A 21,088-nucleotide genomic window follows, 5' to 3' on the forward strand; every position below is an offset into this window, starting at 1 on the left:
CTCTGTCTGTCCGTCCCTCTCTCTCTGTCTGTCCGTCCCTCTCTCTCTCTCTGTCTGTCCGTCCCTCTCTCTCTCTCTGTCCTTCCTCTCTCTCTCTGTCTGTCTGTCTCTCTCTCTCTCTCTGTCTCTCTGTCTGTCCTCTCCTCTCTCTCTCTCTGTCCTCTCTCTCTCTGTCTGTCCGTCTCTCTCTCTCTCTCTCTCTGTCCGTCCCTCTCTCTCTCTCTCTGTCCGTCCCCCTCTCTCTCTCTCTCTCTCCAGAGGTATCAGTCTCTCTCTCTCTCTCCAGAGGTATGTCTCTCTCTCTCTCTCTCTCTCTCTCTCCAGAGTTATCAGTCTCTCTCTCTCTCTCTCCAGAGGTATCAGTCTCTCTCCAGTATCAGTGTATCTTCAGACTTACCCAGCATCGTTGTCCGTCCTCTTCAGTACTTTGGAGATGTGAGTAAGACTGTGTCTGAACTGAGAGAGAAACTAGAAGACTTCCTTAAAGGAGAATGGACCAAGATCTCCACTACAGGTGTGTTGAAAACAATAAGAACATCAACTTTAGACCATTGAAAGTTCCCTACTAGTCATATACATGTGGAATATGGTCTGATGATAACATTCCCTCTCTCTGTCAATGTGTTTGTGTGTCTGTAGTGAATATAGTGGATGTTGTACTGCCTCCAGAGCCCAAGACCAGAGAACAGTTGTTACAATGTGAGTCTCTTTATTGTGAAGTAACTAACAGTCTCTTTTTACTGACACTCCTAACAATCCCTCTAGAAATATATAGCAATAGTAGATCTAATCAAAGACTGGGTATCTATCTGACTCCTCATATTTCTCTGATTTGATCTCTGCTGGGCTCTAATCAAAGACAGGGTAGATACAGTATCTGACTTAACTTATTGTTCTGACTCCCCTCATTGGTCTCTGCTCTTCTCCCAGATTCCTGTCAGCTCACACTGGACCCAAACACAGCACACACACTCCTCTCTCTGTCTAAAGGGAACAGAAAGGTGACACGTACAGACCAAGTCCAACCATATCCTGACCATCCAGACAGATTCAACAACTACTACCAGGTTCTGTGTAGAGAGGGTCTGTCTGGACGCTGTTACTGGGAGGTGGAGTGGACTGGTGTTGTTGATACAGCAGTCTCATATAAAGACATCAGCAGAACAGGGACAGATGGTAGATTTGGATTCAATAACAAGTCCTGGAGTTTAAAGTGCTCTAGTGATGGTTATTGGTTCAGACACAATAATGTTGAGACTAAAGTATCAGGCCCTCAGTCCTCCAGAGTAGGAGTGTACCTGGATCACAAGGCAGGTACTCTGTCCTTCTACAGTGTCTCTGACACAATGACCCTCCTCCACAGAGTCCAGACCACATTCACTCAGCCCCTCTATCCTGGGTTTTGGCTCTATGGTTCTGCTGAGCTGGTTAAACTGTAAACTGATTAGTTATTAATTAAAATTCAATCCAATGTTTTAATCTTGTCCATTTCCATGAATCATGATGTCTGGTGTTGATGTATATTGGTTGTCATTCAGAACCATTGATATGTTTTCTCACCTACTTTCTACTAAACTATATGGTCTGGTTTCCCAGACACAGATGAATCCTAGTCCTGGACTAAACAGTATGTTCAATGTAGATGTCCAGGAAACCGGCCCTAAATGTGTCATCTTTCATCCTCCCATACTGCTCAGTCCAGCAACATTAAACCTGTCCAGCAGGTGGTGCTGTTGACCAAACAATAAAACCAGCAGATATCTTGACTTGCCACTCAGTATATCAGTCATGTTCAGAATAGTACTTTAATATCATTGGAGATTGATGGTCTTTTTAATCCACTATCCAGAGTCAGGAACAGATGAAGTTAGGTCTGCTACTGTTCAGTGATTAAATAGGATTTATGGTGATGGGAAATAATAAAAAACACTCAACTTCATCTAGTAATAGTTTTCCTTTGTTATTTATTCCAAGGTGTGTCTTTAACTTGTAAATGTATTGTGTGGAGGTGAGCTAGTGGTGTGGCTGATATAATAGAATGAAAAGGGAGGATGGGAGGAAGAGGGGAGGAGTGAAGGGCTGTTGAAGAAACCAGATGAGGAAGAGGAAGATGTTCAGGGGAATTACTGTCTCTGTTCCAAATGGTTCCCTATTCCCTACGTAGTGCACTACGGTGCTTCTGACCAGGTCTAAAGTAGTGTTCTACGTAGGGAATAGGGTGTAGATTTATTACAATATCATGCTTTAGTGTTTGGCACAACAATATATTAGATCTCCACCCCCCCACTTCCTGTCTGTCATCCCCCAGTTCTGTTAAGACTTCCTCTCATTGAACTGGGACTCATTCTAAATGGTCACTTTGTATTGATAGTCCATACTGGTCTTTACTATGGTTCTACATACAGTACCTGTATTGATAGTCCATACTGGTCTTTACTATGGTTCTACATACAGTACCTGTATTGATAGTCCATACTGGTCTTTACTATGGTTCTACATACAGTACCTGTATTGATAGTCCATACTGGTCTTTACTATGGTTCTACATACAGTATCTGTATTGATAGTCCATACTGGTCTTTACTATGGTTCTACATACAGTATCTGTATTGATAGTCCATACTGGTCTTTACTATGGTTCTACATACAGTACCTGTATTGATAGTCCATACTGGTCTTTACTATGGTTCTACATACAGTACCTGTATTGATAGTCCATACTGGTCTTTACTATGGTTCTACATACAGTACCTGTATTGATAGTCCATACTGGTCTTTACTATGGTTCTACATACAGTACCTGTATTGATAGTCCATACTGGTCTTTACTATGGTTCTACATACAGTACCTGTATTGTACCTGTGAAAGAGGAGAGACGTAATGGTTGTACTCCCCCATGGAGTGATGATAGAGGGATGTGAAAGAGGAGAGAGGTAATGGTTGTACTCCCCCATGGAGTGATGATAGAGGGATGTGAAAGAGGAGAGAGGTAATGGTTGTACTCCCCCATGGAGTGATGATAGAGGGATGTGAAAGAGGAGAGAGGTAATGGTTGTACTCCCCCATGGAGTGATGAAAGAGGAGAGGTAATGTAATAGAGTGATGATAGAGGGATGGGAAAGAGGAGAGAGGTAATGGTTGTACTCCCCCATGGAGTGATGATAGAGGGATGTGAAAGAGGAGAGAGGTAATGGTTGTACTCCCCCATGGAGTGATGATAGAGGGATGTGAAAGAGGAGAGAGGTAATGGTTGTACTCCCCCATGGAGTGATGATAGAGGGATGTGAAAGAGGAGAGAGGTAATGGTTGTACTCCCCATGGAGTGATGATAGAGGGATGTGAAAGAGGAGAGAGGTAATGGTTGTACTCCCCATGGAGTGATGATAGAGGGATGTGAAAAGGAGAGAGGTAATGGTTGTACTCCCCATTGAGTGATGATAGAGGGATGTGAAAGAGGAGAGAGGTAATGGTTGTACTCCCCATGGAGTGATGATAGAGGGATGTGAAAGAGGAGAGAGGTAATGGTTGTACTTCCCCATGGAGTGATGATAGAGGGATGTGAAAGAGGAGAGAGGTAATGGTTGTACTCCCCATGGAGTGATGATAGAGGGATGTGAAAGAGGAGAGAGGTAATGGTTGTACTCCCCCATGGAGTGATGATAGAGGGATGTGAAAGAGGAGAGAGGTAATGGTTGTACTCCCCCATGGAGTGATGATAGAGGGATGTGAAAGAGGAGAGAGGTAATGGTGTGCAAACTCCACTTTTATGCTGATGATACTATACTCAATAATAGAGCTGGTCAACGACTTCCCGTAGGTGATCAATAATAGAGCTGGTCAACGACCTCCCGTAGGTGATCAATAATGGAGCTGGTCAACGACCTCCCGTAGGTGATCAATAATAGAGCTGGTCAACGACCTCCTGCAGGTGATCAATAATAGAGCTGGTCAACGACTTCCCTAGGTGATCAAAAATAGAGCTGGTCAACGACCTCCCGTAGGTGATCAATAATGGAGCTGGTCAACGACCTCCTGCAGGTGATTTAACGGAGCTGGTCAAAAACCTCCAGGTGATCAATAATGGAGCTGGTCAACGACCTCCCGTAGGTGATCAATAACGGAGCTGGTCAACGACCTCCCGTAGGTGATCAATAATGGAGCTGGTCAACGACCTCCCGTAGGTGATCAATAACGGAGCTGGTCAACGACCTCCCGTAGGTGATCAATAATAGAGCTGGTCAACGACCTCCCGTAGGTGATCAATAATAGAGCTGGTCAACGACTTCCCGTAGGTGATCAATAATAGAGCTGGTCAACGACCTCCTGCAGGTGATCAATAACGGAGCTGGTCAACGACCTCCCAGGTGATCAATAATGGAGCTGGTCAAACGACTTTGTGATCAATAATAGAGCTGGTCAACGACCTCCCGTAGGTGATCAATAATAGAGCTGGTCAACGACCTCCCGTAGGTGATCAATAATAGAGCTGGTCAACGACCTCCCGTAGGTGATCAATAATAGAGCTGGTCAACGACCTCCCGTAGGTGATCAATAATAGAGCTGGTCAACGACCTCCCGTAGGTGATCAATAATAGAGCTGGTCAACGACCTCCCGTAGGTGATCAATAACGGAGCTGGTCAACGACCTCCCGCAGGTGATCAATAATAGAGCTGGTCAACGACCTCCTGCAGGTGATCAATAACGGAGCTGGTCAACGACCTCCCGCAGGTGATCAATAACGGAGCTGGTCAACGACCTCCCGTAGGTGATCATTGAGAGCCCAATAATACAGCAAACACAAAACAGTTTATTCATGGTTGGCTCCACCCCTCCCTGTCAGATGGGAGCATCATATTCTACCTTGTTTCCTTCTTGTGGTTATGTGTATCGGGTCTGTGAGGTCATAGCGCACAAACAAGTGATAACGACAGTTCTGTTATTCCTTTCTCTACCAAGCTAGCCTCTGTTCTCTTCATATCCCTCCGATGTCAACAACTACAGACCAGTATCCCTTCTTTCTTTTCTCTCCAAAACTCTTGAACGTGCCGTCCTTGGCCAGCTCTCCCGCTATCTCTCTCAGAATGACCTTCTTGATCCAAATCAGTCAGGTTTCAAGACTAGTCATTCAACTGAGACTGCTCTTCTCTGTATCACGGAGGCGCTCCGCACTGCTAAAGCTAACTCTCTCTCCTCTGCTCTCATCCTTCTAGACCTATCGGCTGCCTTCGATACTGTGAACCATCAGATCCTCCTCTCCACCCTCTCCGAGTTGGGCATCTCCGGCGATGCCCACGCTGGATTGCGTCCTACCTGACAGGTCGCTCCTACCAGGTGGCGTGGCGAGAATCCGTCTCCACACCACGTGCTCTCACCATGGTGTCCCCAGGGCTCTGTTCTAGGCCCTCTCCTATTCTCGCTATACACCAAGTCACTTGGCTCTGTCATAACCTCACATGGTCTCTCCTATCATTGCTATGCAGATGTGACACACAATTAATCTTCTCCTTTCCCCTTCTGATGACCAGGTGGCGAATCGCATCTCTGCATGTCTGGCAGACATATCCGTGGGATGACGGATCACCACCTCAAGCTGAACCTCGGCAAGAGGAGCTGCTCTTCCTCCCGGGAAGGACTGCCCGTTCCATGATCTCGCCATCACGGTTGACAACTCCATTGTGTCCTCCTCCCAGAGCGCTAAGAACCTTGGCGTGATCCTGGACAACACCCTGTCGTTCTCAACTAACATCAAGGGGTGGCCCGTTCCTGTAGGTTCATGCTCTACAACATCCGCAGATACGAGGATGCCTCACACAGGAAGCGGAGCAGGTCCTAATCCAGGCACTTGTCATCTCCCGTCTGGATTACTGCAACTCGCTGTTGGCTGGGCTCCCTGCCTGTGCCATTAAACCCCTGACAACTCATCCAGAACGCCGCAGCCCGTCTGGTGTTCAACCTTCCCATGGAGTTCTCTCACGTCACCCCGCTCCTCCGCTCCCTCCACTGGCTTCCAGTTGAAGCTGATCCGCTACAAGACCATGGTGCTTGCCTACGGAGCTGTGAGGGGAACGGCACCTCAGTACCTCCAGGCTCTGATCAGGATGACACCCAAACAAGGGCACTGGTTCATCCACCTCTGGCCTGCTCGCCTCCCTACCACTGAGGAAGTACAGTTCCCGCTCAGCCCAGTCAAAACTGTTCCTGCTGCTCTGGCCCCCCAATGGTGGAACAAACTCCCTCACGACGCCAGGACAGCGGAGTCAATCACCACCTTCCGGAGACACCTGAAACCCCACCTATTTAAGGAATACCTAGGATAGGATAAAGTAATCCCTCTCACCCCCTCCCCTGAAAAGATTTAGATGCACTACTGTTCCACTGGAGGTCATAAGGTGAATGCACCAATTTGTAAGTCGCTCTGGATAAGAGCGTCTGCTAAATGACTTAAATGTAAATGTAAATGATATCTCCACACAGATGTGCACTTGGAAGATACGAAAAGGACAGGATGGTCTGAAGAACTGTGGTCTCTTCTCAGAGGCTCTTTGTCTTATGCCGTGTGTTACTCAGAAGCAAAGATGATTGGAAACCACACAGGGTCTATTCTGTTCCTCAAGTTTCTCTATTCGATGTACTTGACCACAGTTTAACCACATACCTAGACCAGCTGCGGGGAGAGAACGCGGAAGGGAGGAACCAACCCTGAGGAGGGGAAGTGGTTAAGCTATAGTTTCACTCCTCCATATGTGCACAGCAATATGCCTTATTTATTCCTTTAAGCAGAGAGCTCGTTACCATCGCTAAACTCCTATGCTAAACTCCTATGCTAAACTCCTATGCTAAGCACCTATGCAAGCTCCTATGCTAAGCTCCTATGCTAAGCTCCTATGCTAAACTCCTATACTAAACTGAACATAGTCTATAGCATCTAATAGGTCAAGGGAAAAGGGTGGCTACCTTGAAGAATCTATAATATAAAACATATTTTAATTTGATTAACACTTGTTTGGTTACGACATGATTCCATATGTGTTATTTCATAGTTTTGATGTCTCCACTATTATTCTAATGTAGAAAATAGTTGTTTTTTATTGAATGAGTAGGTGTGTCCCAACCTTTTGACTGGTAGTGTACACTACCGTTCAAACGTTTGGGGTCACTTCAAAATTTCAAATTGGCCGTCTAGGCAGAGTTACACCGATCAAAAAGCCATATCTCAGACTGGCCAATAAAAGATTAAGATGGGCAAAAGAACAGACACTGGACAGAGGAACTCTGTACCGAGACTAATCACATTATTCCATGTATTTAAAAAAACAGTTGTTATTAATTGATCAATCGAGTCATTCTGTACTTTTCATCTTTTTTTAATATTTATTTTAAAAAACCATTCTGTCAGATTCATCATCCCTTCTGTGTAGCCAGATGAAACTTCCTGCTGAACAGCCAATCACATCAAAGTGCTCCATGCTGCCTGGTGCTCTCTCTCGGGAAGTCATCCCTACGAGCAAAAGACATGAAAAAACATATCGTTGTTTACTTTGCTCAATGGGATCCTTCCAAATGTCCTTTTGACGATCTTGAGTGAAGCCTGGGTGTCCAAGACAACCGCTGTGGATCCCTGGTTGGTGGTGATCACGGGTCAGTGCTGTTTCACTGGGTGTCCAAGGCAACCGCTGTGGATCCCTGGTTGGTGGTGATCACGGGTCAGTGCTGTTTCACTGGGTGTCCAAGACAACCGCTGTGGATCCCTGGTTGGTGGTGATCACGGGTCAGTGCTGTTTCACTGGGTGTCCAAGGCAACCGCTGTGATCCCTGGTTGGTGGTGATCACGGGTCAGTGCTGTTTCACTGGGTGTCCAAGACAACCGCTGTGGATCCCTGGTTGGTGGTGATCACGGGTCAGTGCTGTTTCACTGGGTGTCCAAGGCAACCGCTGTGGATCCCTGGTTGGTGGTGATCACGGGTCAGTGCTGTTTCACTGGGTGTCCAAGGCAACCGCTGTGGATCCCTGGTTGGTGGTGATCACGGGTCAGTGCTGTTTCACTGGGTGTCCAAGGCAACCGCTGTGGATCCCTGGTTGGTGGTGATCACGGGTCAGTGCTGTTTCACTGGGTGTCCAAGGCAACCGCTGTGGATCCCTGGTTGGTGGTGATCACGGGTCAGTGCTGTTTCACTGGGTGTCCAAGGCAACCGCTGTGGATCCCTGGTTGGTGGTGATCACGGGTCAATGCTGTTTCACTGGGTGTCCAAGGCAACCGCTGTGGATCCCTGGTTGGTGGTGATCACGGGTCAGTGCTGTTTCACTGGGTGTCCAAGACAACCGTCTGGAGCTCTGGTCTGGTGGTGATCACGGGTCAGTGCTGTTTCACTGGGTGTCCAAGACAACCGCTGTGGATCCCTGGTTGGTGGTGATCACGGGTCAGTGCTGTTTCACTGGGTGTCCAAGGCAACCAGCTGTGGATCCCTGGTTGGTGGTGATCACGGGTCAGTGCTGTTTCACTGGGTGTCCAAGGCAACCGCTGTGGAGCCCTGGTTGGTGGTGATCACGGGTCAGTGCTGTTTCACTGGGTGTCCAAGACAACCGCTGTGGAGCCCTGGTTGGTGGTGATCACGGGTCAGTGCTGTTTCATATTGACTTTGCCACAGGATCCTGGATGGTACTTCCTGAATGAGAAGAATCAGAGGGGGTTGGTTTGGTTGGAAATGTCATTACATGTTATCAGCTGTAACATTGTCTGAATAGTGATGAAAATCAAGTGCTGTACAGGACTTACAACACATTGAGATGGTACTGAAGCTTTGAGATGTGAAGATATGGCTGTTACTGCAGTGGTGTGGAGGTGCATTGTGGGACTTGGTGGACTGACAGAGTTGGTGGGATGAGATGGAGGAGTCTGGAGGTCAAAACAGGATGAACAAACAAAACAAGAAAAACATCAGAAATACTGATTTATTACCAACTGTTAAACTCTAAAATATATGTCTGGAAACTTTAGACACAGTTTGTTATGATAAAAAAAAGATTTACAACTGGGTTCTCTGGATTAGACTGAATAAAAGTATGGTTGACACCAATGTAATGGGTTAAGAAGTTGTGTTCCTTGTTGGCAGTGGAAGCTGGAACACACAATCACCCCAATCAGAACACCTACAGAACATTCTGCTGTTTGTAAATCAACTTCCTCTAGATCTGGAAGCTGGAACACACAATCACCCCAATCAGAACACCTACAGAACATTCTGCTGTTTGTAAATCAACTTCCTCTAGATCTGGAAGCTGGAACACACAATCACCCCAATCAGAACACCTACAGAACATTCTGCTGTTTGTAAATCAACTTCCTCTTGATCTAGGATATGTGTTCAGTGTAACAGAGGTAATATCACGTTGACATCACTGGAGAAGAATCTGTACTTACCTGATCTGTGACCTCGCCTGGCTCCTCCCACAAGGAGGTGGAGCAACATGGGGGATAATGGGGGAGGGGTGATACCAGCCGCTCAACAACAGACCAACAGGCAGTTCTGGGAAACAGAAGGACATTTCTGAGAAGTCACACCCCTACCTTTGTCTTGACGTATCAATTATTGTTTGGTTATGTGCAAGCTATGGCATATAAATGCAGCATTCAGTGGGGTGAATGAACTCTGTTTGAGCTTTTCTCTGCATTCGTTTGAGGTCATCTGTTTACAACCTAACACCTTGCTTCAATGTATTGACTTTAATGCCTAAATGTTTTGATTCATCTTCACAATTAGAATGAAATGAACCTTGTTTTCACATTAAACATCAAGGTACATGTTCTAATCTTCCATCACATGATGATAAACACAAGCAGTATCTGTAACAGCACCGTTTCTAGACAGACAACAGAGGAGGTTCATGATGATAAACACAAGCAGTATCTGTAACAGCACCGTTTCTAGACAGACGACAGAGGAGGTTCATGATGATAAACACAAGCAGTATCTGTAACAGCACCGTTTCTAGACAGACAACAGAGGAGGTTCATGATGATAAACACAAGCAGTATCTGTAACAGCACCGTTTCTAGACAGACAACAGAGGAGGTTCATGATGATAAACAGACTAGTACAATTATAATATAGGTTAACATAACTGAAGAGGTATAGTGTAACTTTCATAAAAAATGCTCAAAATTAGTTGAAAAGATTCTTCACCTCCACAAATAAAGTATTAAAAACAATTAAATGTGTAAACAGATTCAAGTTGTGAAATCCACTGATTTGGGATCTGGTGTTACACTAAAAGGGCATTATCCTCTACGGGATCGGTCTCCCCCTGTGAGACGGTTGAGCTAACGTATGCTAATGTGATTAGCATGAGGTTGAGCTAACGTAGGCTAATGTGATTAGCATGAGGTTGAGCTAATGTAGGCAAATGTGATTAGCATGAGGTTGAGCTAACGTAGGCAAATGTGATTAGCATGAGGTTGAGCTAACTTAGGCAAATGTGATTAGCATGAGGTTGAGCTAACGTAGGCAAATGTGATTAGCATGAGGTTGAGCTAACGTAGGCTAATGTGATTAGCATGAGGTTGTGAGTAACAAGAACATTTCCCAGGACATATCTGATATTGGCAGAAAGCTTAAATTCTTGTTAATCTAACTGCCCTCTCCAATTTACAGTAGCGATTACAGTGAAATAATACCATTACAATTCCTCAGTATTATTCCAACCTCAGAGTTGAAATATACACCAGTTATGCTAATTTGGACCACCATGCTACTGATGTCATGCTGTCTGTCATTTTTGTGTTTTATACTTTTTCAAAACGACAACTACAAGATTGATGTCAGACTACAAGTTAATGTTCATGATGTCACTGTCTACAGACATGTGGATAAATGTAGTCTTTTATTGTTTACTACACTACTGTACTCACACTGTTTACTACACTACAGTACTCACCCTGTTTACTACACTACTGTACTCACTGTTTACTACACTACAGTACTCACTCTGTTTACTACACTACTGTACTCACACTGTTTACTACACTACTGTACTCACTCTGGTTACTACACTACTGTACTCACCCTGTTTACTACACTACTGTACTCACCCTGTCTACTACACTACTGTACTCACTCTGGTTACTACACTACTGTACTCACCGTGTTTACTACACTCACCCTGTTTACTACACTACCGTACTCACTCTGTTTACTACACTACCGTACTCGCTCTGTTTACTACACTACTGTACTCACTCTGTTTACTACACTACTGTACTCACCCTGTCTACTACACTACTGTACTCACTCTGTCTACTACACTACTGTACTCACTCTGTCTACTACACTACAGTACTCACTCTGTTTACTACACTACTGTACTCACTCTGTTTACTACACTACTGTACTCACCCTGTTTACTACACTACCGTACTCACTCTGTTTACTACACTACTGTACTCACTGTTTACTACACTACTGTACTCACCCTGTCTACTACACTACTGTACTCACCCTGTCTACTACACTACTGTACTCACTCTGTTTACTACACTACTGTACTCACTCTGTCTACTACACTACAGTACTCACTCTGTTTACTACACTACCGTACTCACTCTGTTTACTACACTACTGTACTCACTCTGTTTACTACACTACTGTACTCACTGTTTACTACACTACTGTACTCGCTGTTTACTACACTACTGTACTCACACTGTTTACTACACTACTGTACTCACTCTGTTTACTACACTACTGTACTCACTCTGTTTACTACACTACTGTACTCACTGTTTACTACACTACTGTACTCACTCTGGTTACTACACTACCGTACTCACCCTGGTTACTACACTACCGTACTCACCCTGTTTACTACACTACTGTACTCACTCTGGTTACTACACTACTGTACTCACTCTGTTTACTACACTACTGTACTCACTCTGGTTACTACACTACTGTACTCACACTGTTTACTACACTACCGTACTCACTGTTTACTACACTACTGTACTCACTCTGTTTACTACAGTACTGTACACTGTTTACTACAGTACTCACTCTGTTTACTACACTACCGTACTCACTCTGTTTACTACACTACCGTACTCACTCTGTTTACTACACTACCGTACTCACTCTGTTTACTACACTACAGTACTCACTCTGTTTACTACACTACAGTACTCACTCTGTTTACTACACTACAGTACTCACTCTGTTTACTACACTACAGTACTCACTCTGTTTACTACACTACCGTACTCACTCTGTTTACTACACTACAGTACTCACCCTGTTTACTACACTACCGTACTCACTCTGTTTACTACACTACTGTACTCACTCTGGTTACTACACTACTGTACACTACACTACTGTACTCACCCTATTTACTACACTACAGTACTCACCCTGTTTACTACACTACAGTACTCACTCTGTTTAGCACAGTACTGTACTCACTCTGTTTACTACACTACAGTACTCACACTGTTTAGCACAGTACTGTACTCACTCTGTTTACTACACTACAGTACTCACTCTGGTTACTACACTACTGTACTCACTCTGGTTACTACACTACTGTACTCACACTGTTTACTACACTACCGTACTCACTGTTTACTACACTACTGTACTCACTCTGTTTACTACAGTACTGTACTCACACTGTTTAGCACAGTACTGTACTCACTCTGTTTACTACACTACTGTACTCACTCTGTTTGGCACACTACTGTACTCACTCTGTTTACTACACTACAGTACTCACTCTGTTTAGCACAGTACTGTACTCACTCTGTTTACTACACTACAGTACTCACACTGTTTACTACACTACCGTACTCACACTGTTTACTCTACTACAGTACTCACTCTGTTTAGCACATGGCCTCACATGTGAATCCTTAAAGAGATGGGTGGGGTCGATACTGAATGGGGGTAGACAAAGAAGAGCTCTCCAGTATGTGTAACAAAACATTCAAGGCCCATTACCTCAAAAGTGGGGTTACAAGTTTATCAACATTCACAGCAGAATTACTTTCCCATTGTTCCTCAACTGTAGTGTATGATACACCATTTTCTATCTCTGAGTCTCTACTTATATCCAATGTAAAAAACACAATTTAAAATATTGATACATAAGATGGAATAGAGCCGGAAGGTCACAGTTGTCATCTCATTGTTACTTAGGGAGCTCGGTCTATTATATAGAGAGTGGGTGAGTTCTCTCCTGGGTAGTTGCAAAAAAACTTCCAACATTCTTTGAAAACCCGGTTGGAAGATTCACGGAATCAGGAGGGAATAAGATCACTTTTTGGCGCCAACCTGTTACTCATTGACACTTTTTTGATATTTTTATACGGGGAAATAAAACAAAAAGTGAAGTTTGAAATGAGTGGGCTAATCCCCCTTTAGCCCCCTCGTGGCTCCAGGACCGATTCAGATCTAGTGTGATTGAGGCAAAAATAGCAGCTTTAGCCAACTTTTTTGGCTAGCTCTGGCTCTAACAGTACACCAACTGCGGAAAGCCAGCCAAGTTCATTTACTTCTGTTGAAATTAAAGGCTACAAAACATTTCCATACACACAACGGCTGTTTGATCGCAATATGATGCTGCTATTGTCACAGCACTAATTACATCATCAGCAGACACTCTTATCCAGACCTCGGGTTAAGTGTCTTGTTCAAGGGCACATTGGCAGACTTTTCACATCATTTGTTCGGGGATTAGATCCAGAGACCTCTCGTTCACTGTCCCAACGCTCTAGGCTACCTGCTAACCTATCTGACAGATAGCTAGAGGCTAAGGCTGGATGCTAGACCTGAACTGGCTGTGGTAGCTACTAGCTAGCTAGTTTATCCAGTTAACTACACTACTGTACTCACCCTGTCTACTACACTACTGTACTCACCCTGTCTACTACACTACTGTACTCACCCTGTCTACTACACTACTGTACTCACCCTGTCTACTACACTACTGTACTCACTCTGTTTACTACACTACAGTACTCACTCTGTTTACTACACTACCGTACTCTCTCTGTTTGCTACACTACAGTACTCTCTCTGTTTAATAATACACTACCGTACTCACCCTGTTTACTACACTACAGTACTCACCCTGTTTAGCACAGTACTGTACTCACCCTGTTTACTACACTACAGTACTCACCCTGTTTAGCACAGTACTGTACTCACCCTGTTTACTACACTAGAGTACTCACTCTGTTTAGCACAGTACTGTACTCACCCTGTTTACTACACTAGAGTACTCACTCTGTTTAGCACAGTACTGTACTCACCCTGTTTACTACACTAGAGTACTCACTCTGTTTAGCACAGTACTGTACTCACCCTGTTTACTACACTAGAGTACTCACTCTGTTTAGCACAGTACTGTACTCACCCTGTTTACTACACTACAGTACTCACCCTGTTTACTACACTACAGTACTCACTCTGTTTACTACACTACCGTACTCACTCTGTTTACTACACTACCGTACTCTGTTTACTACACTACCGTACTCACTCTGTTTACTACACTACAGTACTCACTCTGTTTACTACACTACAGTACTCACTCTGTTTACTACACTACAGTACTCACTCTGTTTACTACACTACAGTACTCACTCTGTTTACTACACTACAGTACTCACTCTGTTTACTACACTACAGTACTCACCCTGTTTACTACACTACAGTACTCACTCTGTGTACTACACTACAGTACTCACTCTGTTTACTACACTACAGTACTCACTCTGTTTACTACACTACAGTACTCACCCTGTTTACTACACTACAGTACTCACCCTGTTTACTACACTACAGTACTCACTCTGTTTACTCTACTACAGTACTCACTCTGTTTACTACACTACAGTACGCTGTTAGCTACACTACCGTACTCACTCTGTTTTTGCACATGGCCTCACATGTGAATCCTTAAAGAGATGGGTGGGGTCGATACTGAATGGGGGTAGACAAAGAAGAGCTCTCCAGTAGGTGGAACAAAACATTCAAGACCCATTACCTCAAAAGTGGGATTACAAGTTTATCAACATTCACAGCAGAATGACTTTCCCATTGTTCCTCAACTGTAGTGTATGACAAACCATTTTCTATCTCTGAGTCTCTACTTATATCCAATGTAAAAAACACAATTTAAAATATTGATACATAAGATGGAATAGAGCCGGAAGGTCACAGTTGTCATCTCATTGTTACTTAGGGAGCTCGGTCTATTATATAGAGAGTGGGTGAGTTCTCTCCTGGGTAGTTGCAAAACACTTCCAACATTCTTTGAAAACCCGGTTGGAAGATTCATGGAATCAGGAGGGAATAAGATCACTTTTTGGCGCCAACCTGTTACTCATTGACACTTTTTTGATATTTTTATACGGGGAAATAAAACAAAAAGTGAAGTTTGAAATGAGTGGGCTAATCCCCCTTTAGCCCCCTCGTGGCTCCAGGACCGATTCAGATCTAGTACGATTGAGGCAAAAATAGCAGCTTTAGCCAACTTTTTTGGCTAGCTCTGGCTCTAACAGTACACCAACTGTGGAAAGCCAGCCAAGTTCATTTACTTCTGTTCAAATTAAAGGCTACAAAACATTTCCATACACACAACGGCTGTTAGATCGCAATATGATGCTGCTATTGTCACAGCACTAATTACATCATCAGCAGACACTCTTATCCAGACCTCGGGTTAAGTGTCTTGTTCAAGGGCACATTGGCAGACTTTTCACATCATTTGTTCGGGGATTAGATCCAGAGACCTTTCGTTTACTGTCCCAACGCTCTAGGTTACCTGCTGCCCCATCTGACAGAAAGCTAGAGGCTAAGGCTGGATGCTAGACCTGAACTGGCTGTGGTAGCTACTAGCTAGCTAGTTTATTCACCTCATTCGAGAAGGGATGAAACATTAGCTAACGTTAAATGTCAGTTTCACTACTAGCTCAATAGTGGGAATAAACACTAGTGTAGTTTTTTTTTCTTCTGTTGAGTCAATCAGTTACCTTGCCAGCTACATCAGTCAACTCAAGAGTAGCTGGTTTATGCTCTGCTTGCTTATACAGGAAAGTACGACTTTTGCTTGTGAGACTTTTGAATGTCGGTCAAAAGGGTAATAAAAGTATTATCGGAGTCATTTTTATTTTTGTACAGTGTCCTTCGCGACCATCTGCCGAATACCTGCCCTCGCTGTCATTAACAGAACTGTGGGAAAACAATGCCTGACAGGCGGGGGCAGGGGACACTGTCTACTGGTTGCTCCCGCTTCCCGATGACACAGCAGGTGGGAGGCTGCGGTAACATCATGTTCTAGCTAACCAGATAGCTTGCTAGTTAGCTAAACTTTTTGTTAGCTTGCTAGTTAGCTAATATTTTTGTTAGCTTGCTAGTAAGCAAGCACATGGTGTCACCCCTGCCTCCCTACTGCTGTGTACCGGAGAAACCGTGCCCAACAGGCGGGGATGAAGGACACTGTCTATCAATTAAATGTGTGAAATGCATTCAGTCGGTATCTGGTGTTCACCTGGGACTCTTTCTTACTGGTATGTTAACACATTTTGCAGGTCAAAACTCCATCCAACCAAAACCGGCTGAAATGTCAGACAGCTGTTACACTAAAGGGGCATTATCATTTTTGCAATTTTACAGTATTATTCCAACATCATAGTGTGAAAATATATATCAAAATGCAGCAGAATCACATTTACCTGTCACGGCCGTCGTTAAAGGAAGACAAAGGTGCAGCGTGGTGAGCATACATTTTCCTTTTTATTTGAGTAAATAAACTAAAAACCAATCATGAAGCTTACAGGGCAAAGTCCCACTAACAAAAGTCAACGTCCCACAATGACACAAGGAAAAAGGCTGCCTAAGTATGATTCCCAATCAGAGACAAAGATGGACAGCTGTCCCTGATTGAGAACCATTCCAGGCCAAAACATAGAAATACCCAAACCTAGAAAAAAGAACATAGAATGCCCATCCAAATCACACCCTGACCAAACCAAAATGAGACATAAAAAGGCTCTAAGGTCAGGGCGTGACAACCTGGGCCTTAAAACATTCTGCACTTGAAATTGGGGCAAATGCTTATTAAATTAGAAAAAATGTATACTGTATTAAAATGGGGGGAAATTACATTACTTATGTTATTACATTATGAGATAACAGTAGTTTTTGGTTATTACATTATAATTTGCAGTATGCCTGTCGGACCCTTCACTCCTAGTGCCACTGACAAGGGGCCAATGTGTCACTAGAGGCAGGACTGATAAAACACTAATGACTGTCTCATGCTGAAAGTCCAAGTCAATATCATGCATTTACTGCTCAAGTTACTCCATATACTTTGACTAGTCTAGTCATTCCATAAATGTTGTTGGGTATTGTACCTTGACCAATCAAATTCATAAATGTTGTTGGGTATTGTACCTTGACCAATCAAATTCATAAATGTTGTTGGGTATTGTACCTTGACCAATCAAATTCATAAATGTTGTTGGGGATTGTACCTTGACCAATCAAATTCATAAATGTTGTTGGGTATTGTACCTTGACCAATCAAATTCATAAATGTTGTTGGGTATTGTACCTTGACCAATCAAATTCATAAATGTTGTTGGGTATTGTACCTTGACCAATCAAATTCATAAATGTTGTTGGGTATTGTACCTTGACCAATCAAATTCATAAATGTTGTTGGGTATTGTACCTTGACCAATCAAATTCTTCCATGTATTAAAACAACAGTTTGGTGTGTTATTAACTGATCAATCAAGTCATTCTGTACATTTCACCTTTTTTATGATGTGATGTGAAGATGTGGCTGTTACTGCAGTGGCCTGGTGGACTGACAGGGTTGGTGGGATGAGATGGTACTGAAGCTACGTGATGTGAAGATATGGCTGTTACTGCAGTGGCCTGGTGGACTGACAGGGTTGGTGGGATGAGATGGTACTGAAGCTACGTGATGTGAAGATATGGCTGTTACTGCAGTGGCCTGGTGGACTGACAGGGTTGGTGGGATGAGATGGTACTGAAGCTACGTGATGTGAAGATATGGCTGTTACTGCAGTGGCCTGGTGGACTGACAGGGTTGGTGGGATGAGATGGTACTGAAGCTACGTGATGTGAAGATATGGCTGTTACTGCAGTGGCCTGGTGGACTGACAGGGTTGGTGGGATGAGATGGTACTGAAGCTACGTGATGTGAAGATATGGCTGTTACTGCAGTGGCCTGGTGGACTGACAGGGTTGGTGGGATGAGATGGTACTGAAGCTACGTGATGTGAAGATATGGCTGTTACTGCAGTGGCCTGGTGGACTGACAGGGTTGGTGGGATGAGATGGTACTGAAGCTACGTGATGTGAAGATATGGCTGTTACTGCAGTGGCCTGGTGGACTGACAGGGTTGGTGGGATGAGATGGAGGAGTCTGGAGGTCAAAACAGGATGAACAAACAAAACAAGAAAAACATCAGAAATACTGATTTATTACCAACTGTTAAACTCTAAAATATATGTCTGGAAACTTTAGACACAGTTTGTTATGATAAAAAAAAGATTTACAACTGGGTTCTCTGGATTAGACTGAATAAAAGTATGGTTGACACCAATGTAATGGGTTAAGAAGTTGTGTTCCTTGTTGGCAGTGGAAGCATCAGAACACCTACAGAACATTCTGCTGTTTGTAAATCAACTTCCTCTAGATCTGGAAGCTGGAACACACAATCACCCCAATCAGAACACCTACAGAACATTCTGCTGTTTGTAAATCAACTTCCTCTAGATCTGGAAGCTGGAACACACAATCACCCCAATCAGAACACCTACAGAACATTCTGCTGTTTGTAAATCAACTTCCTCTTGATCTAGGATATGTGTTCAGTGTAACAGAGATAATATCACGTTGACATCACCATCACTGGAGAAGAATCTGTACTTACCTGATCTGTGGCTCCGCCTGGCTCCTCCCACAAGGAGGTGGAGCAACGTGGGGGATAATGGGGGAGGGGTGATACCAGCCGCTCAACAACAGACCAACAGGCAGTTCTGGGAAACAGAAGGACATTTCTGAGAAGTCACACCCCTACCTTTGTCTTGACGTATCAATTATTGTTTGGTTATGTGCAAGCTATGGCATATAAATGCAGCATTCAGTGGGGTGAATGAACTCTGTTTGAGCTTTTCTCTGCATTCGTTTGAGGTCATCTGTTTACAACCTGACACCTTGCTTCAATGTATTGACTTTAATGTCTAAATGTTTTGATTCATCTTCACAATTAGAATGAAATGAACCTTGTTTTCACATTAAACATCAAGAAAAGGTTCTAATCTTCCATCACATGATGATAAACACAAGCAGTATCTGTAACAGCACCGTTTCTAGACAGACAACAGAGGAGGTTCATGATGATAAACACAAGCAGTATCTGTAACAGCACCGTTTCTAGACAGACGACAGAGGAGGTTCATGATAATAAACACAAGCAGTATCTGTAACAGCACCGTTTCTAGACAGACAACAGAGGAGGTTCATGATGATAAACACAAGCAGTATCTGTAACAGCACCGTTTCTAGACAGACAACAGAGGAGGTTCATGATGATAAACACAAGCAGTATCTGTAACAGCACCGTTTCTAGACAGACAACAGAGGAGGTTCATGATGATAAACACAAGCAGTATCTGTAACAGCACCGTTTCTAGACAGACAACAGAGGAGGTTCATGATGATAAACACAAGCAGTATCTGTAACAGCACCGTTTCTAGACAGACAACAGAGGAGGTTCATGATGATAAACACAAGCAGTATCTGTAACAGCACCGTTTCTAGACAGACAACAGAGGAGGTTCATGATGATAAACACAAGCAGTATCTGTAACAGCACCGTTTCTAGACAGACAACAGAGGAGGTTCATGATGATAAACAGACTTGTAAGTCGCTCTGGATAAGAGCGTCTGCTAAATGACTTAAATGTAAATGTAAATGTAGTACAATTATAATATAGGTTAACAGAACTGAAGAGGTATAGTTTAACTTTCATAAAAAATGCTCAAAATTAGTTGAAAAGATTCTTCACCTCCACAAATAAAGTATTAAAAACAATTAAATGTGTAAACAGATTCAAGTTGTGAAATCCACTGATTTGGGATCTGGTGTTACACTAAAAGGGCATTATCCTCTACGGGATCGGTCTCCCCCTGTGAGACAGTTGAGCTAACGTAGGCTAATGTGATTAGCATGAGGTTGAGCTAACGTAGGCTAATGTGACTAGCATGAGGTTGAGCTAACTTAGGCAAATGTGATTAGCATGAGGTTGAGCTAACGTAGGCTAATGTGATTAGCATGAGGTTGAGCTAACGTAGGCTAATGTGATTAGCATGAGGTTGAGCTAACGTAGGCAAATGTGATTAGCATGAGGTTGAGCTAACGTAGGCAAATGTGATTAGCATGAGGTTGAGCTAACGTAGGCAAATGTGATTAGCATGAGGTTGTAAGTAACAAGAACATTTCCCAGGACATAGACATATTTTTCAAAACGACAACTGCGAGATTGATGTCAGACTACAAGTTAATGTTCATGATGTCACTGTCTACAGACATGTGGATAAATGTAGTCTTTTATTGTTTACTACACTACTGTACTCACTCTGTTTACTACACTACTGTACTCACTGTTTACTACACTACAGTACTCACCCTGTTTACTACACTACAGTACTCACTGTTTACTACACTACAGTACTCACCCTGTTTACTACACTACTGTACTCACCCTGTTTACTACACTACTGTACTCACCCTGTTTACTACACTACTGTACTCACTGTTTACTACACTACAGTACTCACCCTGTTTACTACACTACAGTACTCACCCTGTTTACTACACTACTGTACTCACCCTGTTTACTACACTACTGTACTCACTGTTTACTACACTACTGTACTCACTGTTTACTACACTACAGTACTCACCCTGTTTACTACACTACTGTACTCACTGTTTACTACACTACTGTACTCACTCTGTCTACTACACTACAGTACTCACTCTGGTTAC

The 21,088-nt window shown here is 43.5% G+C and overlaps 2 protein-coding genes and 1 long non-coding RNA gene across 4 annotated transcripts in view; 2 read left to right on the forward strand and 1 right to left on the reverse strand.

Annotated features, from left to right (window-relative positions):
- Positions 1-1,939, forward strand: part of LOC135561385 (tripartite motif-containing protein 16-like) — an 8,996-nt gene extending 7,057 nt beyond the window's left edge. Inside the window, exons 4-6 of one of the 2 annotated variants that reach the window (XM_065002882.1) lie at positions 364-514; positions 640-699; positions 931-1,939. In XM_065002882.1, the coding sequence (XP_064858954.1) occupies positions 364-514; positions 640-699; positions 931-1,439 (720 nt within the window). In that variant the 3' untranslated portion in view covers positions 1,440-1,939. Of the gene's footprint in view, positions 1-333; positions 515-639; positions 700-930 lie in introns of both variants that reach the window. The other variant, XM_065002883.1, reaches the window with a different exon arrangement.
- LOC135561380 (E3 ubiquitin/ISG15 ligase TRIM25-like) overlaps positions 1-21,088 on the forward strand; it is a 426,185-nt gene that overhangs the window by 113,618 nt on the left and 291,479 nt on the right. The gene's annotated exons all lie outside the window — the stretch shown is intronic.
- LOC135561395 (uncharacterized) lies at positions 8,436-10,077 on the reverse strand. Its single transcript, XR_010459393.1, has 3 exons — positions 9,421-10,077; positions 8,776-9,118; positions 8,436-8,665 (listed from the first exon to the last, which is right to left on the reverse strand). It is a non-coding gene; the product is annotated as an uncharacterized LOC135561395 (long non-coding RNA).

This window comes from Oncorhynchus nerka, linkage group LG17 (assembly GCF_034236695.1).
Source record: "Oncorhynchus nerka isolate Pitt River linkage group LG17, Oner_Uvic_2.0, whole genome shotgun sequence".
Taxonomy (NCBI): Eukaryota; Metazoa; Chordata; class Actinopteri; order Salmoniformes; family Salmonidae; genus Oncorhynchus; species Oncorhynchus nerka.